The sequence below is a fragment of the Physeter macrocephalus genome, chromosome 9 (assembly GCF_002837175.3).
Source record: "Physeter macrocephalus isolate SW-GA chromosome 9, ASM283717v5, whole genome shotgun sequence".
NCBI lineage: Eukaryota > Metazoa > Chordata > Mammalia > Artiodactyla > Physeteridae > Physeter > Physeter macrocephalus.
This window is the reverse complement of record NC_041222.1, coordinates 96,094,942-96,120,477: the sequence shown is the minus strand read 5'-3', so window position 1 is coordinate 96,120,477 and position 25,536 is coordinate 96,094,942. Positions and strand designations below refer to the sequence as shown.

Below are 25,536 nucleotides of genomic sequence, written 5' to 3'. Positions count from 1 at the left end.
ACCAACCCGTGTCCCCTGCATCGGCAGGCGGGCCCCCAACCACTGCGCCACCAGGGAAGCCCCTCAATTTATTTTTCCAAGCTGGTATAAAATAAAAATTCAGAAGCCGACGACACCACTCACACTGTCCCAGTTATTAACATGGGCACACAAATCCCCGGCAACAATAATAGTAACAGACGCTCGTTGAGGGCTTAAAATGTGCCAGGCACTCTTCTCAGTAATGTAATGGATTTCATCCTCCCACCAGCAATCATAAGGAAACATTAACAAATTGTATTCGGAAGTATAGTAAGCAAATTATATACCACATCCATGAGTCAAGGATTAATTGTGAAATATTGAGAAATCTACTCTAAAATACAATTTAAATTGGTCCAGGGAGAAAATTCGTATGACTGTAATTTCCTAAAATTCTAAGAAGTCCTGATAAAAGCCCTTATCAAAACATGGTAACTAATAGCTTTCTCAAATAGCCAACATCACATTTGGTGCTGAAGTGTTAGTGTCATTCCCACTTTAAAGGAAAAAAAGCAAGAATATCCACGATCATCCTCTTTTCAGACACTTTTTGGGAAGTTTTAGCCAATACAAGAATGGGATTCAGAGAACGAAACGGAATTAATATACTTATCAAAAGGAGACAAAATGATCATCACATATAGATGCTCTGAATGTACAAGCCTAAGAATGAACAGAAAAAATAAGTACATCTGTCAGGGGTTTGGTTACAAAATAAGAGACAACTACTATTGGTTAAGATCTTTTACCTGCAAAGAACTGTGCTGGGGGCATGCTATACATTGTTTCATTTAATTTTGACAGCAAACCCATGAGACGGATTTTAAACAGAAGCTCACAGAAGTTAATGGAGCTGGAATTTAAACCCAAGATCTACTTGACTCTAAAGCTGATTCTCTTAATGACTACAGTATATACTACCACACACTACCCTCACACACACTGCCTGTGCAGACACATAACAACCAAAGTGTTTCTAGGCGCTAGTAAAACTCTTAGAAAATATGATGAGGGAGTAATCATATTCACAATAAAATCAACAGAAAGTGAAATACATAGCAAAAAATGAAAACCAAAAAACTTATTACCTGTACGATGAACAGTACACATTTTACTGGTGGACCTAAAGAATTCGTATATGTATATGTATGTATATGCAACACCCCCCCACCCCGTGTGTGTGTGTGTGTGTGTGTGTGTGTGTGTGTGTGTGTGTGAATGTGTGAATGTGTACTTGCCAGATCTTGGAGTTGGGATGGTCTTTCTACCTGTAATACCTAAGGACAAATTTGGACATAACGTTGTAACATGGTGACAGAGTGTTAAAAGTATTAACATGTAAAGTGTTTTTACAAGTTAAAAAAAAAAAAAAAAAAAAAAGGCCTAATTCTCAACAGAAGAGAGTGCAGAAAGTATTATAAGCAGTTCATAAAAGAAAAAATTAAAATGATCAGCAAGTATAAGAAAAAAACGTCAGCCTCACTGATGAATAAAAAAATGTAAGTTAAAATGACCACATGCCTTGCTGGAGGGAGTATAAATTTATATGTTCTTCTGAGGAGTGGTTTGACAGTAAGTGTGAAAGGCCTTAAATATAAATCATAATTTTTGCTCCAGTAATTCTAATTCTTAGAATTTTCCAATTGAAAGAATTAAAGTTATGCACAAAGGATACTTTTTGCTCTGATTTTTATAATAGTGAGAAATTAGGACCATGTTAAATGCCAAACATTAGGAAGCCATTTAAATAAATTATAGACCGTGTCATGGAAAAATATGCAGGAATTTTAAATAATGTTATAAAAGAATACTTAATAACCTAGGGAAATATTTGATATATTGTTAAATGGATAAAAAGTAGGTTATGTAATGGTGTGAATAGTATGCTCTGAATAATTTTAAGTGTGTGTGTGTGTGTTTAAATCTTGGAGGATATAAGCAAAAATGTTAACCCAGATCATCTCTAAAACGGTGAGATTATGGATGATTTTATTTTTGCTTCTATATTTAAAAATTTTTAATAATTTATTTAAATAAAAGGTGTTGCTTTGGGAGTTCAAATAAAAGAAACAAATATTTATAAAACATATATGCAAAAAGTAAGATTAAAAAGGAAATACACCCTCCTGTGTTTACTGCTGCCTAATGGGAGTGCAGGTGATTATTATTTTACCCTTTATATCTTTTTCTTTACTTTGATCATGTATTAATTTTAAAACCATAAAATATAAGCAACAAATTTTTAAAAAGTAAAGGAGGAGAGGAAAGAAGGACAAAGGCTAAAGGAATCAACCCCCAAAACTCTTTAGCACAGTAGAAATGCCAAAATAGGTCCTTCATTCATTCATTCCCTCACTCATTCGTTTTACAATTGCTGACACTAAGTGCCTATTATGTGCCAGGCTCTGTCTCCAACAATGAGAACACAGTGGCAAAACAAACTAAGTGTGAATTCTGCTCCTATGGAACTTGGCAGTATCTGGTGAAGCCTGACATGAAGTGAACGTATGTGTAACAAAACATAATTGAAAATTCTGAAAGTCTATTATGTATAAGAAGAGGGTTTTCTGAGCATAAACTCACAGAAGGTTTATATATGTATGAACATAAATATTTAAGGGCATAATTAAGAAAAAGTGATGTTTAGGAGAATTACTAGATGATGAAGGTATACTGGGGAAGAAGGCAAAGAGGGAAGAAGGGAAAAGCATGTAAAGGTACTTTTTCGTCTTCCTAAGAAACTGGGATGGGATATGGTTGATTGTGTAATGTTTCTGATTATTTGAGAGTGAGAAGAGAATGATAAGTGTGTGTACTTAAGGCAGAAATGATAAAATAATTATAATAATCCTGAAATTTGGAGACCTTTCTATTACCCATGGCAGACTTAATTAGAAGCTTTGCTTTATGGCCAGTTTATATACTCAAAAAGACTTTTGTTTTTCAGCCTTAAATGAACCCACCATAGACTATGGCTTTCAGAGACTGCAGAAAGTCATCCCAAGGCATCCTGGAGATCCTGAGAGATTAGCTAAGGTAAAATGCTTTGGAAAATGACATGTGAAAACCTTCTTGGAGAATTTCAGCAAACTTAGATAAATCTAGCGACTTAAGTCCCTTTAAAATTAAATTAGGCATTGAAATTTGGCTAAGCTGGAGATACAAGATGCGCATAAAATATCTACTAACTGAAATATGCTATGATCAATCTCTGAGGAAATATGAAATCTGAAAATTTGGGCCTATAAAACAAACACACTACAATTATTCAGCTTATAAAACATTGCCAACTTTATGAAAATAAATAATTGTATAATTGCTTAAAAGTATAAGTTCCCATTCCTTTGTATTTAAACATAATTTTGTTTACCCGTAATTACAGGGACATAGTAATCCACAATCAAGTATTCACTGAAGGCCTAGTACGTACACAGATATTTAAGGAAGTGAAAAACACATCCATATATAATTTCTATGAAATGTATCCGTTTCAAATGAACTTGCTCACAAAAATTATATAGTGAATCTGGCCCATTATTTTAGCTTTCTTTATTTAAAAATACGTCAATTTTTTAGGTATTAATTAATGAGAAATTATGAAATTTTAACATTGTTATTTACATTTTAAGCACATACATTATAAAATGCCATGTTCTCTTTTCTGTAGTGTGAGTGAACTTCAAGTACCGCAGTTGCTTCTGCGTCGCACCTTTATTTTCCTCTTGGAAAAATCCCCAGCCCTACCATTAAATTAGATGATATCTGGAAAGTAGGTTAATAGCAATTTAAAAGGCTGTTAAAAACAGAAGGTGGAAAAAACAAAATGAGAGGAAAGGGATTCCTGATTACTAATTCTCTCTGGTTAAAGTGAACAGGGGGAAATATTACTGAAAGAATTCATCTTTATTAGAGTAAAATTTTGCAGAAGGCATTGCCAAGATAATTTCAGTACTCTGGACAACTCCTTGGCAAGCAGCTAAACTCAGGTCAATCAATCATTTTGAGACTATTTGGTTAATTAGAATACCAGATTTTTTGAATGGAATGGTCTGTAAGTAGTTTTTAATGGAACTCCCATGACGTTATTAATTTTAGCCAACTTTACCCTTAATTTGGTTGTGTTTTGTTTTGGTAGCCAAACAATTTATGGAGCCCTTTTATCGAGAAGTATTTCACGTAGATACGCATTTATAGGGGGATTCATACGTGTGATTATATTCTACCTGTCAAACCAAATATAGGACCTCTTGGCTGGTTACTTACACTTTAGGGGGATGCCTGGACTTTCGATTTTTATATGTAATTTTCCTTTGTGTTGGCCATTTTGGGTTTTACCTTTGCTTATGTCCCACCCTTTCTTTTCTTTTTCTAGGAAATGCTGTTGAAAAGAGCTGCAGATCTGGTGGAGGCGCTCTATGGGACACCACACAATAACCAGGTTAGGTGCTCGCGTTTTGCACTCTCTTGAGTTTAACTCTTATTGCTCGAGAAAAACACTCACCTCAACCTGCCACTTTGTAGGACATCATTTTGAAGCGTGCCGCAGACATCGCTGAAGCCCTGTACAGTGTCCCCAGGAACCCCAGCCAGATCCCAGCTCTCTCCAGCTCTCCAGCTCACAGTGGCATGATGGGCATCAATTCTTACGGCAGCCAGCTTGGGGTCAGCATCTCAGAGTCAACACAGGGAAATAATCAAGGTACTACCTTTCTCAGAGTCAAAAGTCAAACATCTTATACATTTAAAAGGTTGGTTCTGCTGGAGTGGAAGGAGTTAAAGCTTGATTCTTATGCCATCAAAAGAGTGTGTCGGGCTTCCCTGGTGGCGCAGTGGTTGCGCGTCCGCCTGCCGATGCAGGGGACACGGGTTCGCGCCCCGGTCCGGGAAGATCCCACATGCCGCGGAGCGGCTGGGCCCGTGAGCCGTGGCCGCTGAGCCTGCGCGTCCGGAGCCTGTGCTCCGCAACGGGAGAGGCCACGGCGGTGGGAGGCCCGCGTACCGCCAAAAAAAAAAAAAAAAAAAAAAAAAAAAAAAAAAAAAGAGTGTGTCCCAGATAAGCAATGCAATCATTGGATTATCTCAACATTAGGTGTATTGTTAGACTTTGAGCTCTTTAGGTACCTGGCAGAATCCTTTAATTGGAAACATTTAAGAATAAGATTAAGTATTGTGAATTTAGAAGAGTTTAGGCTTACCAAAACTAGATTTGCAGGTATTCTTTGAATAAAATCTACACTTCTGCTATTGTGATCATCAAACTGAATAATGGAAAGCAGCTGAGTTATTGCTATTATTGTTAATTACACCCAAATTCCTAGTGCCAGGGGTGAATGGCTTAGATTTGTTTGGTAACTTCTATCTGTGTATTATCTCATACATATATGCAAATGTATACAAATATATAAATACAGCAACACAGTTAACAGTGCTTTTACATGTAAAGCGTATTGAGTAAAGGTTTTTGTCATTGAGGTTGATTTTATTAAGGTGCTAAATGTATCATAAATCATTTTTTAAAAGGAGTACATATTTCTGCGGATGTACCTAACCTTGGGATAGTTTTATTTCTAATTCTATCATCCATTGCAAGGGAATCCCTCGGTCTCATGTTCAGGGTGAGTTCTTCTTACAGAAATATGGGTGGGACATATTATTACCTTTCTTTTTCCCCCCTAAATTTGGGTCATTTCTTAAATAGCTTTAGAGACAGTTATCCTTTGTGGGTTATTTCAGGATAGATTAGGTGAGGTCTCTGTGCTGGGGTTTCAGAAGTATGGGGAGGACCCATCCCACTCTGGATTGGATCTCCGTGCATTCGATTGCTGATGCTTCCAAGTCTTTGGTCAAAGAACAGCCCATTTATTTATTTTTTTAACTTATTTTTTAAAATTGAAGTGTAGTTGATTTACAATGTTGCATTAATTCCTGCTGTACAGAAACATGACTCCGTTACACACATATGTACATTCTTTTCTATATTCTTTTCCATTTTGGTTTATCCCAGGAGATTGGATATAGTTCCATGTGCTCTACAGTAGGACCTTGTTGTTTATCCATTCTAAATGTAACAGTTTGCATCTATTATCCCCAAACTCCCAATCCATCCCTCCACCTTGGTAACCACAAGTCTGTTCTCTATGTCTGTGAGTCTCTTTCTGTTTCCCAGATTGGTTCATTTGTGCCATGTTTTAGATTCCACATATAAGTGATATCATATGGTATTTGTCTTTCTCTTTCCAACTTACTTCACTTAGTATGATAAGCTCGGGTGTTATCCATGTTGCTGCAAATGGCATTATTTCGAAAGAACAGCCCATTTAGATGAACTTATCAGTGCATTTTAAATGAAAATGTTCCCCACCCCACACAGCAGGGCATGGTAACAACTTCAGACTTCTACAGCTGCGAACTTCAGAGTGCTAGTGCCTCTCGAAATGTTATTAGGATGCCTTTTCCCCATCACACCCAGAAAAGATGCTATGTTATGTTCAATTTGGGAAACACTAGGTTAGCAAAGTTAAAGCGGTTTATTTATTCTCCAGGCCCTTCACATACGAATCTTCAATATGCTACGGTGCACACCGTCTGCCAAGCTTTATTGGACCGCAGAATGCTTTTCTCAGTGATACCCATCAGTATCTCAGAGGGCTCTAGCGTTACATGAAATAGGGTTTGGGAGATGTCGTCACTGCACACGGCCGTTAGTCATTCACTCCTTGGTGTGAGCTGGAAATGTTGACTGCCAATGCTAAAGAGGAGGAAGGGGGGGAATTACAGGGATATGGTTTTGTGTGAGACGGGGAAGAGACAGGAAGGCATAAAAAGTTTGAAGACAAACTGCAGACTTGTCCACTACAGCCCACAGTCAACTTGGAATTCTATAGACTGGGGGCCATGTGGACCTATGCTGCCATATTTGGTCTGTGGTGTGTGTGTGTGTGTGTGTGTGTGTGTGTGTGTGTGTGTGTGTACAGGTTCATTTATCTGGGCTTTCTCTCTGTTGTCCAGGATACATCCGCAACACAAGCAGCATCTCTCCGCGGGGCTACTCTTCCAGCTCCACCCCTCAGCAGTCTAACTACAGCACCTCCAGTAACAGTATGAACGGCTACAGCAACGTCCCTATGGCCAACCTGGGTGTGCCAGGATCTCCAGGATTTCTAAACGGCTCCCCTACAGGCTCCCCTTACGGAAGTAAGTGCCCTGTCCATCCCTCCAGCTCTCCCTGTCTCTCTATCCCTGGGTTTTACTCTTCAGCCTTTTGAGGGAGAGTAGCATTCCAACATCTTACTGCCTCACGGAGGAGTGGTCCTTCCTGCCTTTTGTACTTTTCCTTTAGTGGACTTGGGCTCATCTGGTTACTCAAAGCCTTTCAAGGGAGAGAAAAGGAGTGAAACGATTCCCGAGAGCGAGGAATTAAGATTCCAATTCAGTTAACGTTCTGTATACTCCTCATTAGGCACTTTCAGGGGTGGTGTTTTATTTAATCTTCACAAGAATTCTCTGAGGTCAGTATAGGCAAGGAAGTTTAGGTACCCAGCAGTTAACTGACTTGTGCAAGATCACACAGCTAGAGTGGAGCAGGACAGGAATCTGGACACAGAGCTGGTGACTTCAGGTGATGCTGTGTAACACACCATCTCCCTCTTCACTTTGTTACACGGCTCTCCCCTCCCTTATGTACCTCCAGAGAGACGGAACTTGACTGCCGGTGACAGTGTAATACATGGGGACAGAAGCTCTTATCCTAATCTGTGGGCCAGCAGCAAGCTAGACGTTCTAGGAAGTTATGAAAACTCGTGCGGGTGGCTTTGGGGGCTAAGCTGGGACCTTGCACAGTGAGCCCAGGAGCCTCAGAGAAGATGAGGCTACTTAGGGACTATTTCAGGCTGGGGGAGAAGCCACCGTGGAGAGTCTGAGTGACTGAGTGGAGTGTCCTTGAAATGCTGTACCTTGTTGCAAGGCTCTGCTGCCCAGAGCGGTTCCCTCGTGCCAGGAACGAGGGCGGGTCGAGGCCATTTCTACCGCAGCTCGGGAAGTGGTGCCGAGGGTCTGGAGGCCACCGCTCTCAGCCTTTGGGCCTGTGGTTCCCTGGGGACACACATCCAGGAGTTACTTCTGGGTTATCTGTTCAATTCATTACACGCAACACTCTACTACGTGCGGTGAAGATATAGTAGCCAAGCAGCAGAGGTTGGTTCTCCCAGGACAACTAAAATCTCGTTGCTGCAAAGACATGAGTTCTTCATGGTGTCCTGTCAGATGGCCAATTAGATCAATGAGATCAGAGGGACCGAGGAAAACACACTGTTGCTTGCTTCATTTATTTATTTATTTACTTACTTGTTTTTACCTTCTCTTGTTCCAAAAATGTTCTGGGGGAATAGTAATAGTCAGATGGGTAGTATGAAAGTGTAAAATAGAAACTATAAGAAACAGATAAAAGAAAAAAATATGTATCAGAAAATTAGATCAATCCAAGGGTTAGTATGGATACCGTTTTGTCTCTTCAAGGGAGTCACTAATTTGGTTTGGAGGCTTACAAGATGGTAAAGCAAAGAGACAAACACTATTTGTTATAAAATTTTATGTCCACACATTATTATTAGTAGCAATAGTAGTAGTAGTAGTAGTAGTAGTAGTAGTAGTAGTAGCAGCTGCTCAAGAGAAACCTGATTTTTCTGTGGCTGAGACCTTGGAGAGATTTCTCCCATGCATCCTTGTGGGGACGGTACCCTATGTGCAGAAGGGACCACATCTGTAACAGCCCCTGCAAGTGATACAAGGGCAAAAGAGCCGTTGTGTAAATAATGTCCCATGATAACGGTCACAACAGTTAAGAGTAATTTACAATCACATTCCACCCTACAGCTTAAAAAGCATGTTCACACATAGAGTCCAATCAGATCCTCACAACCATATAATATGGAAATAATTATCATAATAATTATGTATGTAATTTACATGTTTATATATTTATTAATATAATTTATTATACTAGTATCATCATCATTTTCCCTTCTAAGATATGAAGGGTTATTAAATGACTTACTCAAGGGTTCATTGCCAATAAACAGTAAAAATGTGGCTAGATCATAGGTCATCAGATTCAGGATATCATGTTTTAAAATTATTCAATAATATTAAAAAGTATTTCGTGTCTTTATAACACATTATTAGGCTGAGCCGTGTGAAACCACCTCTTTTTTATTTCCAAAATGTGTAATTTCATATGTTCAATCATACATACATGGTTGAACCGTGTGAAATTCTCATTTTTGTAGATCAAAAATGGTTAATAAAACAATATAGTGTTTAGTGTGGTGATGGGTGAGGGAGAGAGAAAAAAAAGACAGGAAGGAGTGGGTGGGGTGTGGGTGGAGAGACAGAGACAGAGAGAGAGAGGGTGAATGGATGGATGAAATTGCCCATCTGGTGCGGATGGCTTGATGTATCTTACTAGATAATTCATTCGGTAGAAAGGGACCCTTCCCACTCCAGCAAGTGACAACATCCTTCCACTATCCTTTCTTGATCAGTCAATCGCACTGCCACAAGAAAAACAGTAACACCCTGTCTTCAAGTCACCCATTAAAACAAGAGGAGAGCATACACAAAATAGAAAGAGGAAGGTGCCCTGCCCAAAGGGAGTGGGAAACACAGCAGAGAATGTCCTCTTGGTTCCTACTGGGTCTGTGAGACCCCTTGCACCTTCCTTCTCTGAGGAATGGTCTGAAGGAATTGCAGACTGGGAATGGAATTCCAAACAGTGCATTCATTACAATAAAATCCCCTACTGCAAAAATACTGAATACCCTATGGAGTTCATTACAATAGCACGTGACCTGTATTTCTACCCAGCTAAGTCTCAAATTCTCTGGGAAATACAAAAGAATTTTTTAAAATAAAAAAAATTTAAAAGCTCAGGGGGATGCCATTTCGTCAGTTCAGTTGCTTGTGTCTGAAAACACCCTTCTCTGATTTTTCATTTTATTTTTTAAACTAGTCTGATGTGGCTGGGCCATGCCATGGAGCAGTCACTTGCCAGGGACGTTAAAAAGAAATAAAGTCAAACCTCTCAGTCAAGGTGACTTGCGTGACGGCCAACGCAGAGTATCAAAAACCTGCATCTTTACTGTTTTTGCTCTCGTACCACTTCAGAAATGGCCAAACAGATGTTTTTTCAATTTCACATACAAACTTCACTTCCTGGCGGTAGCAGTATGTGCCAAGTTCCAGCTCAGTGCAAGTTTTTATGGCTGAATTCTAAACCCCTGACAATAGGAGGTTATAATGAAACGCTGACAGACCCCTTAGCGCCAACAAATGCAATGGCTCGATGCAAAGGAGGATGTGTGCCTGGTGAGCTCCAGCTGGGACGGTGCAAAAGCCACTCAATCCTTAGAAGAAGAAAAGCGGTTTTTCCTTAACTAACTCCCCATGTTCACGGCGATTTCTGGGCTAGAAGTGCTTGCCTTTACTTTGGCCTCTGTCCACAGAGAGAGGTGTCCAGAGAAATTTTCAATTTCAAGTACGTGTGATCAACTTTCCTAAAACAGTACACTCTGGTGTCCCCAAAGATGTTCTGCTCAACAAGCCTGCAACACCCAAGGGACCACTTCTTCCAAAGTAGAGTAGCCACCAAGCACATGCAAAGTTTGGAACAGGATCCATACAGACAGAATCCAACCTGGCCTCAGGGATTCCTACTTCAGTTATATAGTCTTAGAGTCTGTCCCAGGCCTCAATATTTTCATGTTTTCAAAAATAAATATCCAGACATTTTCTGTCGTAGAGTGTTAAATGATTATGGTAGAACATTAAGGACACGTGGAAATAGTTTTTAAAAGAAAGTATACTCCCATCGTAAAAAACCACCTTGTTAATATTTTGGTGTATTTCTATTGTCTTTTTCTTCAGAAAGGAAAAAAAAATATCTTATGACAATTGTAACATTCCCACTGTAGACGCACTGAAAAGCACGCCCATGTAAAAAAGAAAAGAAAAATGACACACTTTATTTCTATGCAGAGATAACCATGGTTAACTTTTAAAGTATAGCCTTGCAGTTACGGATAGATACATTTTGAAAATTACAGCGTCTGCTCTGATGCACAGCTGATGGGTTTCAGCCATAAGATCAATGAAAAAGAGAGCAGAAGAGAAATGGCAAAATTCTCAGTCACAGATACGAAGCTAGGCTCCATAAAATCCATCAGTGCAGACCTGTGTCCTAAGAATGGAGAACAGATATTAGGCGTGGCGTTTGCATTGCAGAGTTAACTACAATCAACAAGCTTCTCCCAGGAATTTGTGAAAGAACAGGTAACAGACAACCTTGTCTGCAGGCAGTTAAGCCTTAGATCAAAGAGGCACATTAACATCCCAAAGAAACAGAGATTTTCCGTTTGTTTCTTTTAACAGCTTTTGCTGCTTTCTGCTACATCAAAAGTAATACACGTTCATTGTAGGAAATTTTGAAAATATAGACAAGAGAAAGAAATGTAAGAATCTTCACAATTTTGTCAGCCAGATATCGTCATTAAAAATTTGGATGTGTATCACATCCTTCTAGACTTTTGCTTTGTGTATTTTTTAAAAAATAAAAGTGGGCTCGTTGTTTATGTTATTATGTAATCTGCTTTAGTCATCTGAGGAGGCGTATCTTTCCACGCCATTAAATATTCTTCTCCAATATTAGTTTTAATGTTTGCATAGTGTTCCATTTTATGGACCTAATATAGTTTACCCTATTGCTGGTCACTTCACTTATTTCCCAGTTTTTCAAGACTATAAAAACGCCCTTGGATTTTTTGTTGTTGTTGCAAATTTATGATTATCTTCTTGGGATTAATGTCTAGAAATTAAATTACTGGGTTAAAAATATGCACATTTTCAAATACTTTGATACATATCATTGAAATCCCTCCAGAGAGGTTGGTACTCCCCTTAGAAAAGGAATAGGATCTGTTTCCCTGCCCTCTTAATTTTTTCTTAATCTTTATATCAATTTGGCAAGTGGAAAATAACATCTCATTACTGTTTTAATTTGCATATGATTACTAATCGGTTTGACCATTTATAGGTCTATAAAGGCCTTTTGGTCATTTTCATTTTTCCTTCTGTGACATTCCTTTTCACTTCCCTTGCCCACTTTTCTAGTGGGATGTTCTCTGATTAATTTATAAAAACTTTTATTAGCTACCGAGAATCTGAATATATCTAAATAATTATGACAGATATTTTCCCTAATTTGTCATTTGCCTTTTCTGTATGTGTTACAGAAATATTTTTGTCATGTCTTATGATGTTCTGTTTAGGTTTTGGGGTTGAAAGGATTAGGTAAATTACATAACTTCCTAATTTTTGCACTAGCTCCTTTATAATTTTGCTTTTACAAATAACTGTTTAATCCACTTAGATTTACTTTCGTGTTTAACACGAGGAAGCACTCTAAATTTTGTCTGCAAATGGCTAGCGTATTGTTCCCATGTGTTTATTTCCCCACTAATTTGAAATGTCACCTTTATTAAGTTCTAATTCTCATGTATACTCAGGTCTGTTTCTGGACTCTATTTTCGCCAAGGATTTGTCTGCCTATTTCTATGCTAGTATAACACTGATTTCATTTGTGTAGGCTTATCATAAGCTTTAATATGTGTTAAGAAGACAGATGCCTCCTTAAAAAAATTTTTTTGAAGAAAACTTTCTGGCTCTAACAGTGTTGTTGTTGTCTTAAATAGATAAATATAGAAGTTACGTTTGTTGACACACACAGATTAAAGTTTCCTTTCGGATTTTTGTTATAGCTGCATTAAATTTTAAATTTGGATGTAATTTGACATTTTACAAAAATTGTTAAAAATATTTTAAATGGGCATGTTACAGCTCTGTGCTTATTCAACTCTGTAACAATTCTTTTACACCACTTGGTGAAGCCTGAAGTGACTCCTTTCCCACTGAGAGGTGGCCATGCTAATGAGCATGCTTTTAGATCTGTTACTAGAAAAGAAGTATTTGTAAAAGTGAGTCATATGCTGAATGTACATGGAATTGAGTGTGTGTGTGTGTGTGTGTGTGTGTGTGTGTCTAATTCACATTATAAAAACCCTCCTCTATCATGGTGTATGAGGGGAGATTCTGCTATTGCAGACTCAGAAACCAAGGTGCCATTTTGGTGCTCGCATGGATCACATAGTATGGCAGAGATTGGATGATGGTCAGAATCGGGCTCCTGAGTCTTTGGCCTCTGATTCTGTGACTTACAGCAAGAGGAGAGGACTCACCCACCCACGCTGCTCACACACACCCATTTCACTGATGCTAAAACCAAGGCTAGAAGAGGAGATTGACTTAGAACTATAAATAAGATCCATTCTCAGGGCTTAAACCTGTGTCCTCTCCCATAACAATAGTGAATTAGCCAGATTTCTTCTTCATTTGCATCTTCAAGTATTACATGAGATTCTTTAAGGATTTTTTCCTCCTTTCCAATTTTTTCTTTTTTAATTAATTTTTTTATTGACGTATAGTTGAATTACAATGTTGTGTTAACTTCTGCTGTACAGCAAAGTGACTCAGTTATACACATATATACGTTCTTTTTCATATTCTTTCCCATTATGGTTTATCACAGGATATTGAATGTAGTTCCCTGTGCTACACAGTAGGACCTTGTTTATTCATTCTATATATATCGATACCACCATTTTTTTCTTTTGATTCATATTACTTGTGGAAAGACCGAGATGTATTCGGATGCTTCCTTCTGCACTGCCCTTTAAATCAGGACCACTTCAGGATAAGAAGTTTTTAGCTAAAGCTCTTTTTTTTTTTTTTTGAAGTCTTTGGTTTGTCGTACGGCTGTAAAAGACATCATATTGGAGGTACGCTGTATGATTGCTTCATATAGGCAATTTGTGAACGCAGCCCAAAGTCTATCTATCTTTATACGGAGAGGGGGGAGATGGGGATGGAGTCTTCCACAGGACATCAGAACACTGGACCTTCAGTTCACCTTGTACTTGGTCTTTGAACCATAACTCGCACTCATGTTCTCACTTTCAGATTTACTTTGTGGAGTATCTGGACCACTGATGCTATGAAGCAGAAGTCAGCACTCCTAGCCTTTGTCATGGCCTTTGCCATTACATTCCAGTAATTCTTTTACCAAGTCATGTGACTTCGACAGTTCAGAATTCTGGACATTATGCTAAAATGAGCCCCTCAAACTTGACCTTATACTATAAAATGCTATCTCGAACAATTCTACCCTTGTGAACTCCAGTTTACCCCTTTCTCGAGCAAGCTGGACCTAGGAGAAGATTATCTGCTTGTATGATGGGAGTTGGTGGCGTGTCTGACGTTAAGACGTGGGGCCCTTCGTTGTGTAAATTGCCTTTATTTTTCCTGGAAATCCACAACACTTAGTTTTTGGCTTCCTTTAAGTCACTTTAATGTTAATATTGGTATTTTCTTCTACACATCACATCAGAGGAGGCTGACTTGCAGCTTTACTTCCCAGGAGCTCTGAAAGTAGAGGAAGAAGGAGGTAATCTCTTAAATGTTAATAAACTTTTACATTTAATGAGGAAGTGGCCCATAGAGATGGTGCACTCAGAGAAGATGCCAACCCTACAGATCAAACCTCTGGTGCCCTTCGAATTGCCAGGGAAGCACATGGCTCCCAGACAGACAGGACTACTTTTTAGGGTAAAAAAAGAGGTTTCTGTTTTTTAGTAGACGTGATAATTTTTCAGTTGTTGGTCTTAGCCTTCTCTTGTCGAGCTTCTACTTGTGGATTAAGACCTATCATCACAATTTCATCTCCTGCTGACACTTTCCTGACTCTTCCAGGCGGAAGAGCACTCTGCCCGCTGTACGTCAGCGTCATGTACGCTCCTCCAGTAGGACAATGACTCTATTAGTTGTTTTATTTGTTTATTCCTCCCATGGGACAGGGCAGGGACACTGTCACATTCAACTTCTTTTTGAATCCCTGGAATCAAGAACAATGCCTGGAATAAATTCGTAATTTCTCAATCAATGTGTAGAGGTTGTATATGTACTCAAGAAAGAACTTAACTCCTAGATCTTTCTCTTTCTAAAAAAGGATTGTGCATTTGCTTTCCAGTCATGTCATCAAGTCCCACTGTTGGATCCTCCAGCACGTCCTCCATCCTCCCATTTTCCTCTTCAGTTTTTCCTGCTGTCAAACAGAAGAGTGCCTTTGCCCCTGTCATCAGGCCCCAAGGCTCCCCTTCACCTGCTTGCTCCAGTGGCAATGGAAATGGATTCAGAGGTAAGCAAAGTAGCACCTTGGGCATCAGCATGATACATGTGCCACGGGGTCAGCAAAGTAAGAGCAAACAGCGCAGCATCCTTCTGTATCTCTAGCCATTTACCTACAAGGAGATGCTTTGGTGTCTTCATCATGAGACCCGAATGGCTTGTACAACTGGGCTAGTTCTCTATCCAAGAGCAAGATGGGGGAATAACAGAGAAGTCGGACAACTCTGCAAGGACACAAATTAACTATGGTGGGGTCATATATACCCTCTAGGAGCACTGGACTCCCCAGACCTCTGCTTTTCACAAGGCCATGTCACCATTTCCCAGAAGGTGCCTGGCCACCACAGCAGATGCCACATGGTGACTACTGCTTACCGAATCAGCTTGCCATCTGCAGTGCATTCCCAGTCCCATGGCACGAATGGACAAGATCCACCAGCAGCAACGAGCAAGTTCTGAGAATTCTGGTTACATGCTGGTCAAATTGATAGCAGGTGCCTGATCAGGGGTGGGGTAGGGAAGAAAGAAAAAAAGACCTACTGGGTCTAAGAACAAACATTAATATCCCCCGTCAAATCCATTTTTGAGCAATGTCCTAAAATATAATATGACATGACATAGCACGAATGTGATGAGTACATGAGAATCTAATCATCTCATTGTGAATGGGAGGCAGCTGATGGCAAAAGAGCAAATTGGAAACTGCTGAACGCCAGGGAGCTTAACGACCCACATTATTTTTAGCCTGCTCCCTGCGTCTTGACATGAAAACATTCACGACAAGCAATGCTGGATAAAACCAAAGAGGGCAGAGGTTTGGTTAACCCCTCGTGGATCAAAGCCTCTGAGGTCAGCAGAGCCTCGAATGGGCTGTGCTGTCCCTGGAATGGCATCTGCCTAGTGGCTTTATGATTGCGCAGGGGTTCCCGAGCCTTTGGGGACACCCGTGGGGGTGCAGTCACCCGTTGTGGCCAAGCACAGCTCTGGGAGGTATGTCAGGTTCCTGACACATTCTACCATTAGAGCGATGGTACCTCCTTGAAGTCAAGTGACTTGACAGACAAACTGTGAAATAAGAGTTGAAAGCCCAGCCCTCAGAAGAGCCCCTAAAAATTCTTTTGCTTCTAACTAGACAAAGCAGCTGGGTCTACATGCCGCCCAGCATGGGAATAGTTGGAAACATCTGTATATCTGAAGGAAAAAAGAAATATATATATATATATATATATATGTATTTGCTTTTTATCCAGATGTCAGATCCAGAGAGAAACAGGCTCAGCCTGTAGCTAAGTGTCTCCACCTGCCACACCTCCCAACAAAGACCAGTGGTTTCTAGCCTGTCATTAGGGGACATGCTCAGAACTTTTCCCACGATGGCTTCACCTCCAGACTGGGATAGGAAAACAACTGCTGAATTTTTGCTGCATATTCCCCTTCCCTATCTATCTCCCCTTCAGCAATATGACTCCCCTTTCTAAGTACTATGGTTTTTGTCATGTCCCTTAAACCTGGCAGGGTTGCAGCAACATGGATGGACCTAGAGATTGTCATACTGAGTGAAGTAAGTCAGAGAAAGACAAATATTGTATGATATGGCTTATATGTGGAATCTAAAAAAAGGGTACAAAGGAACTCGTACCTATCTACAGAACAGAAATAGAGTTACAGATGCAGAAAACAAACTTATGGTTACCAGGGGGTAAGGGTGGGGAGGGATAAACTGGGAGATTGGGGTTGACATATACACAGTACTCTATATACAACAGATAGCTAATAAGGACCTACCGTAGAGCCCAGGGAACTCTACTCAATACTCTATAATGGCCTATATGGGAAAAGAACCTCAAAAAGAGTGGGTATATGTATATGTATAACTGATGCACTGTGCTGTACAGCAGAAACTAACACAGCATTGTAAATCAACTAGACTCCAAGAAAAAATTTTTAAAAACACAAAAAAAACCTGGTGGGGGCCACACAGGTTTCGTTGGGGAAATGCAGAGTGAGAGGCCCAAGAAAGACTAAGGACAAGGGCCAGCACAGGCGCAGGAGCAGGACAGGAGGGGTGCAGCCCTTCCTTCATTCCAGGCAACTCCTGCAAATATCTTCAGCTTCACTTTGAGGAAGAAAAGTGCAACTTGACTGCCACTTGCCACCCCTCCCCCAGCCCCTCTCTCACGCAGGGACTGAGTCAGGGGAGCAGAGCTGGTTGACTCAGACCCTTCTGGGTCTGTGCTGTCCAGGGAGACCCATCTGTGGGGCCTGTCCAGCTTGCAGCCCTCAGGGAGGCCAGGACAAAGTTTTCACTGGCAGCCATGGCCTGGAATCCCCACCCTGCTAGTGGCTGCATGCCAAGGGCCCCTGTGGTGTCACCTGGTCAGGGTGCGGTTGTCCCAAAGAGCTGGAACGGTCTGTGTGGTCACAGCAAGGTTTCCTGGTGGAGGCAGCAGCAGCTGAAAGAGCCAGAAGACCCCCTCTAGGGTCCTCAGCCATGCGAGCTTCTGTCACTACCAGCGACAGAGTGTCTGAGCAGCACGTTCTTAACTGTGTGTGCAGGAGTGACAGTTGAGCTGGTTACACACAGACACAGGTCCTGGGCTCTAGTTCATTTCTATAGAATCACTGAGAAGTCCTGAGCCTCTTTGAGGTCCCTCCGAATTTCCCTGGTGATTTTAACCTTTAGGAGGAGGAGGAGAAGGAGGAGGGGAAGGAGACAACAACACTTAAATTAGGAGCTGGAGACTAAAAAACAAAGACCTATGAAAATACAAAGTAGTGTGTGGAGAGATAGGAGAGAATTCCGAGGAGAACCTCCAAGACGTGGGAAGAACACGGAACTTGACTTCAGACATTGCAGGCTGTACCAGTGCATCCATACCAGTCACTATCACCTGAGAGCCTCAGTCTCCTAGTCTGTTAAACAGGAGAAGTGATCGCTCTATCCCAAGGTGGTTGAGAAGCAACGTGTGCGAAGAAGTAGGAGAGGTGAAGGACGTTTCATATAGCAGAGAGAGGCTGGAGCTGACAAAGGATGCCTTCCAGAAGGCTTCACTCTGGTTCTTCCTCATTTTGGACCGGTGACCAGCAGTTCAAGGTCCAGCATCACCAGGTGTCCCGTTGGTGCAGAGAGGGAGAGAGCCACGCTGACCTTGAATGCACTGCCTGCAATCACTGAATGAAGGGATCCTGGGGTGACGGGGGCTGAGTGGCAGGACGCTCCATCTCTTTAGGGACAGTGGGAGAGTGTAAATGTGGCCTGAGGTGGAGGGTGATCACAGGCTGAGAGGGAGTTTCTTCTCTCCACCTGCTCTAAGGTGAGGTGGTCTTAGTCACCTGCACAGGGACCGTGCGGCCAACACTCTCCGAGACTCGCTGACTGTGCCTGGATCCCTCGTGCAAGGTGCTGAACCAAGTGCCTTATAGGAATTATCTTGTTCCAGCCTCTCGTGTGACCCAAAGGCGAAGGTCATACTGGTATCACCATTTTTAGTTAAGGAGCTTGCCCAGGGCCACACAGCCAGTGACTGATGACTTGCACTCAGACATTTTGACCCCAGAGCCTGCGCCGTGACAGCCCGCTGTCTCCCCGGGGACAGAAGGAGTATGGGTCCTCTCTTCACCGTTCGCCCGTACCAACTTTCCACCTGGACCAAAGAGGGATTATTACATTCCCGTGAAATGTCAAAGGTCAAAAGAAATTGGACAAAGTGCAGTTAAGGGTTCTCCCCAGTAACTGCTGCTTTCTGTCTGTTGGCTACGGTTTCTACAAGCAAAAAGTCAGGGTCACCAAGGAGCAGCGTGCAGCCCACGCAGTGCCTGGTGTGAGAACCAGAAGAAGGAAAAGCCATGAAATCTGCTGTTCTTCAGTCATGCAGTGGGTCTTGCTCTTGGAGAGGCTCTGCCCTTTTAATAAGCTCCTTAGATAACTCTCTGAGGATGCAGGAAAAGGAAGGGGCCGATGAGTCTGAAGTGTGATAGACAAGTTAAAGCTGAAAACGTGAGCCCGAAACCTCCTGCTGAGGAGCTATACAGGCAGTATGCATTTTCCCCACCTTCTACCTCATTTATCAGGCATTCACAGTGGACGAGTATAGATCGTCGAGATAATAGTACGCACTATGTGCCAGATTCGTTTTCCAGCTCCCTCCAGGAAAAAAAAAAAATAGAATAAAATAAAATACCTCCTACACTCTGGGATAATTACCAGGGTTGCTATATCTCCAAATCACTGGGGAGTGTCCAGAATTGAACTGCCTTTATTGAAAAGTTACATCGATTCAATATATAGTAATACAGGCAGAAATAATTAAGGGTTTGCTCGCTGTGTAAGACCTTAATCTGGATCTCACAAACATTCAATAAAGGCTGTATGGTCAGGGAAATAGATGGCTGACAATTTTGCCGGAGAAGACTGGCTGGCCGGGAGACGAGGTAGAGGGAGGGAAGGGAAGAGGAGAGGGACAGGGGAAGGGACGGGTGGGGGAGAGAGGACGGAAGGAGGGAGGGAGGGAGGGAGAGAGAGAGGTTGGAAGAAGCAGGAAGAATTTTGTCCATTTGCTTATCAGGTTGGTGAGCACCGTTCAGGAGAATGCTTCTATGATGTTTGATAAGCCCTCTAGATGAGGCTTAGACAACAAAACTCCCAGGATCGAATTCTAGATGCAGTGTGAAGTTTGGACACAAGGAAACTCTTCTGCCAGTTTCCAAGGATGTGAAAATCCGATGGGTTCATCACCCGAAAGCCAAGGCCAGAGGGTTGCGTTTTGCTGTGTGATTTTTCCACACTGTGCTGATGCTGCTTTATTTCTCATATCGAGGGGAAACCTTGGACCTGATGCCACCCAGACAGGCATTTTCCGTATGCTCTTGACACAGGGGCGCTGGACACTGCGCTTGGATTGGGGGTGAAGAGTAGAGATCGGGGTGACTCCCAAATTAGGAACTAAATTAAGTCTTCTGTTCCAGTGGATCAGCATCCCGTAGTGAATGGACATCACACACAGCCGTGAGCCCCAAAGGAAGATGAGGTCGTTAGGAAAAAAAAAGAAAAACCAACTCATCCAATTTCAGCTAGGATGGATAGAAACCTAGGATGGATAGAAAGTCCGATTTGTTATAAACGATGCCTAGTAACTCAATGGGCTTGGCACCTGGAATTTATCTTCCTCTTCCAACCATATAATCTAGAAATTATTTTAGTCTTAATAGTGAAAAATATATTAGACATATATTACAATTTAGTTTACATGTTTATGTCTCTTATGTCATGTATACAACCCATTAATGTACAGCAAAACATAATTTTCGGCCTCCCAAGCAAAACTTCAACAAGCTTTGTTTATGTTTCAGTGATTCAGTAAGGCTTTGGTGCCTCTCATTGACTTGTCTGCTAGACCAGACCTGGAGAAAATGGGTTCCCATATCAGCTGAGGGCACCATCGCCCTGGACGGTACCAGACTGTCCATCCCCGGCCCCGCCCCTCTCTCTGGTTTCTAGACCTTAATGTAAAGAATCTCTAAGTCTCATGCCTGTGCCACTCTTCCCTTGCAGCCATGACCGGACTTGTCGTGCCCCCGATGTAAAGAAGAGGAAGAACTGCTTTCTTATAGCACAAAACTGCTTACTCTGATGGACCAATAATGAAGAAAGCACTAGGAGCTCTCTGGGGAAAGCTGTGCCCCAAGTGAACATGATGGACAGATCTGGGTTTGCAAGGAGCTGCCTCTTACCTGGTCTCACGTTTCTTGTGTAGCTATGATGGTAACTACACAAACTGACCCTCCTGGGAACAGGGACAAAAGATGTCATTGACGTAGTCAGTGCTAAGAGCAGAAATGCAATTCTTTGTTATGAACATTATGAGAACCACCTTCCTATGTTTGTAAAATATTTAAGAAAAAAAATTGGCAAACGATTCATGCTTAATATTTTGGATACTATTTGTTTTTCTTTGTAGGAAAAAAAAGTTGAAAGTTTCTATTTTCTATGAAGCCTTTCAGATACCAATTTAGTTTATGCAGAAAAAAAAATTGAACAAAACAGGGTACCAGCATGGAAGACTTTCTTAAAATGAAACCTGAATTGAATGATGAAATGTTGTTGTATGTGTGTTTGCTTATAGTTTAATCTCTTTAAAAAACAAACAAACAAACAAAAAAACAAAAAAAGGGAAAAATTTTAAAATGTTTTACAATTATTTAAATAAATAAACGTGTAACTTATTGTAAGTAGAGGTAGAAATTAAGACCTTTTTGGAAGAGAGAGGAATTTCTCTTCCTGATGTAAAATGGAAGTGATGCAAACATGTAGTAACAAGTTTAAAAGGTGTGTGATTATTACTGCAGTTACTTACTAGACTCTTATCACCCATCCCGCATCCCCCTCTTTTTCCATCATTTTACTGACCCACAGGCAAGAACATGTATCTTATGTAGAACAACCCGATGCAGAAACAATGATGCAAGTCCATGCACGTACACAAATACTCAAACCCATCAATCCATGCCCAGCTCCGTCTGCTTTCTAAATAGTCTACATGTCCCTTTAGGTATTCACTCTTCGTGAATACATAAGTTTTAAAATTTATATTAGCATTCAACATTCTCCCCTGAGCAGTGCAGAGAATTCCCATGTTTTAGTGTGTCCCCGGCTTTGCATCCCAGGGAAAGACGGGTCTCACCTTAAAGACAGCCAAAGCCATGCGACTTTCCCAACCAAGTGGCCTCTGTGGAATCTCCCTTTCAGAGCCCCTCCCCCCCTCCTCTTTGGCTACCTGGTTCAGCACAGAGCTTTAAGCCCCACAGAACTTCAGAAACTTGATTTGAAGACGGTGACTCTGTTTCTTGGACTCTTCATCGTCAATCTTAGGATGTTCACATCCTTTCTTCTCGCTGCAGATTTCCCCTGTCATGGCATTAAACTCACTTGAAAAAAAAATATGTATTCAACTTGACACACTTTCCAGGCAAGAATGTGATGGGGTGCAGAGGAGGCATGTTAAAAGCCCTAAACTCTCTTCTGATCTTCAAAGAAATGGAAACCTAGATTCTTAGCAGGGTCAGAGAGTAGGGGCATCTGTGTTCCAAGCAACGCATTTCCCCAGGCCTGCGACAGGCACTCGTAAGTTCTGGGACTAGCTCTTAGCGGGAGAAACCCTGCAGGAACTGCTACCATGGAGTAAAGTCCTGAAGGCCTGTGTGGTCCTGGAGATGTATCCAGAATTATCTGAATTGCCAACAAGGATGTCATTTTTTTCCAGACCAGGGTTCTCCTTGCTGACTCACTGGCACCACAGTATAGTCTATATACAGACTTCAGTTTGGGCTTCTTGGTTGGGGATCTATTAGAAATGGATGCAGCTCTGCTGGAAAAACATGCTTAGTGCATCTGAGCCAATTTTGGACAACTTCATAAATTCAGCCTCCCTTCCATTTGCTCACACCTATTCAACCCCCAATGGTCTTATCTGCCTTTAATCTATTCTAGAACTACCCAATATGACCCAAATATTATTTCTACGCACATGATAATCCAAGGGTTTGGAAACCTGGCATACTTGTAATTCCTGCTGACCGTCCCTGTCCCTCCTAGTCAGGGCTTAAAGCACCGAAAAAACAGGGAAACACACAAGAGAACGTTCCCCAGTGAAAAATGTGATGGGAGAGGAAGAGTGTGGAAGACAAACGTCACCATCCAAAAGTGAAAGCAGAACAAAACTAAGCATGTTTAGAGCTGGATTTGAGCCAATCCAACATAAGGAAATGTTTTTTTTTAAGTAGCATTGCTTTTAGAATCTGTGAAGTTTGCTCTTGCATGAAGATGAGTGCAGTACTGTCTTCAAAATGATTGTAGAATTTCTTGGTAGCTTTACACCGAAAAATGTGTTTAACTAAATACCAGACATCCTTGACCATTCAGCTAGAACCTCAGCAGTGACAGATCTATTTACGTGTACAAATGTGTGTAAGGATGATTTTTAGTGTACTAATAAATTAAAAACAAAGCTACTCTGTCCTCTTTAGTCATTGCTGTTAAATCACTCCGGTCCCAGGTTATTTTTGTGCCACTTGGAATAAGTATTTCTATAGGTAACTACAAATTCTATCCTATCTTTGTAAAAGGAGCTGTGTTAAGATTTTTCACTTAAAGGGACAATTTACTTCATTATTTATCTCATTTTTTGTTATAGCATCGTATTTTCCCCCAGTTTTTCTTTGCACATTTCAATATGCATGGTTTAAAAACCATCCCCTTCTCTACCTTTTGTACAGTAAGGTCTCATTTTTAAACTGTATAGTTTCATTTTATCGTTTTGCTTTGTCAGTTATATACAGTATAAAGTTGCTATGCACAGAGCTTTTTGTAAAGACAGCTTTTTTGTTTACTGTTTTTAATGGTCTTACTTATGAAAGAATATCTTGTTTGTAAGATGAATTATGTCTACTTCAGTTTTAAACTTTAAATTATCCTAACAAAAAATAAAATTTTTGTACTGTAAAAATAATTGGAACTTGGCCTTTTTAAAAAAAAATTATTTATTTTATTTATTTATTTTTTGGCTGCACTGGGTCTTTGTTGCCGCACACGGACTTCCTCTAGTCGCGGCGAGCGGGGCTACTCTTCTCTGCGGTGCGCGGGCTTCTCATTGCGGTGGCTTCTCTTGCTGCGGAGCACGGGCTCTAGGCACGCGGGCTTCAGTAGTTGTGGCTCACAGGCTTAGTAGTCGTGGCTCGTGGGCTCTAGAGCACAGGCTCAGAAGTTGTGGCGCACGGGCTTGGTTGCTCCGCGGCATGTGGGATCTTCCCAGGCCAGGGCTCGAACCCGTGTCCCCTGCATTGGCAGGCGGATTCTTAACCACTGCGCCACCAGGGAAGCCTGGCCTTTTTTAAATTTTTTTTGAAGTGGAAAAAATTGAGTTTGGGACTTATTCTTAAGTTTGGGGATTTTCTCATAGCTGCGAGTCCCTGAATTCTGGTTGAGGAAATCTTACTATTATCTTTTGCTTACATGGAAAGTGTTCTGAGGTGCTTACCTGGAAGAGGAAATATGTATGACTTTAGGCCATTTTTCTGTATGTATTTATTTATGTATCCATCTGGTCAAATCCCTTCATAAAAACTCAATGATCCTACATCCAGTGTTGGACTTCTTAGGGTAGGTGAGTAGTCTACTTAGATCTGAAACTGCAAAATTGAACAAATGTTATAGGCTGATCCATCAGACACTGAGGCTGGACACAGACGTGATGCTTATTTATAGATCATAGGAAGAGAACAAGACACATGCCTCTGGAAGGAAATATTTTATAGAAAATAGCTCATACAGGAAGACGGAAGCGCTGTAGGAGCTCAGAGAAGACGGCGATCACAGAGAGCTGGAGTGGTCAGAGAAGGTTCCATGGGGGAGGCAGGGCTTGATGAGGCCTTCAAAGGATGGTAGAAATGTTGCAGTAGAGGTTGGCAGTGAGCACTGCAGAGGGGAAGGCCGTCATGAAAAAGGCAAGTAAAGGGAAATTCACGAACCACATTTAGGAGAACGTGATTCCGAGCACGATTTTTCCACCAGAGTATTCACAAGCACACTCATAATAGGACTATCTGATTTCTTTTACAAGGGTATAGAGATCTGCAAGGAACACATAAATTGTGCTCCTTGCGTAAGTGGGTGAGATGCTCTTTCTAAGCACTATTCTGAGAAAGCCACTGTGGTTTTGCTTTTTCCCGTGTTGACCGGCTCTCTGCGTAGACTGTGCTTCCCCCGGGTCTTTGCCTGGTGCCTTCTCAGCCTTCAGGCCACAGTTTAAGTAGCATCTACTCAGGGAGGACTTTGCTGACCTCCGACCATGCAGATTTTCCACCTATTCTCTTTAGCTGGACTCTGTTTGTGTTCTTGTAATTTGTATTCATTTGCGGTCCACTTTAAATTGAAGGCTCATAAGAACAGGGCCCATATCTGTCACAATCCTGGATGTGGAGCTCAGAGCCCAGTGCCTGAGATGCCCCGCGAATACTTGTTAAAAGAGCAAATGAGAGACTGAATTCTGATCCCTAGAGGCAGCCTTGCCTTGGCATGTGGGAGAGGTAGCTGATCTGTCACAAACGATAGGAAACAGTATCACTTTGAGAATCCACTCTTTAGGGACTATCTTGTCAGTCAGCTAATCCCAAAAAAATGATGGAGTGTGTCTATAATACAAAGTGACTGGTTGTTTAATAAACATAGGA

The 25,536-nt window shown here is 41.3% G+C and overlaps 1 protein-coding gene across 1 annotated transcript in view; it reads left to right on the top strand.

The window, feature by feature from the left end:
- EBF2 (EBF transcription factor 2) overlaps positions 1 to 21,472 on the top strand; it is a 194,055-nt gene extending 172,583 nt beyond the window's left edge. Inside the window, exons 11-16 of the mRNA XM_007127693.2 lie at positions 2,969 to 3,057; positions 4,394 to 4,459; positions 4,543 to 4,720; positions 7,030 to 7,215; positions 15,155 to 15,322; positions 20,864 to 21,472. Of these exons, the coding sequence (XP_007127755.1) occupies positions 2,969 to 3,057; positions 4,394 to 4,459; positions 4,543 to 4,720; positions 7,030 to 7,215; positions 15,155 to 15,322; positions 20,864 to 20,895 (719 nt within the window). The 3' untranslated portion in view covers positions 20,896 to 21,472. The remainder of the gene's footprint in view (positions 1 to 2,968; positions 3,058 to 4,393; positions 4,460 to 4,542; positions 4,721 to 7,029; positions 7,216 to 15,154; positions 15,323 to 20,863) is intronic.
- The last annotated feature ends 4,064 nt before the right edge of the window (positions 21,473 to 25,536 follow it).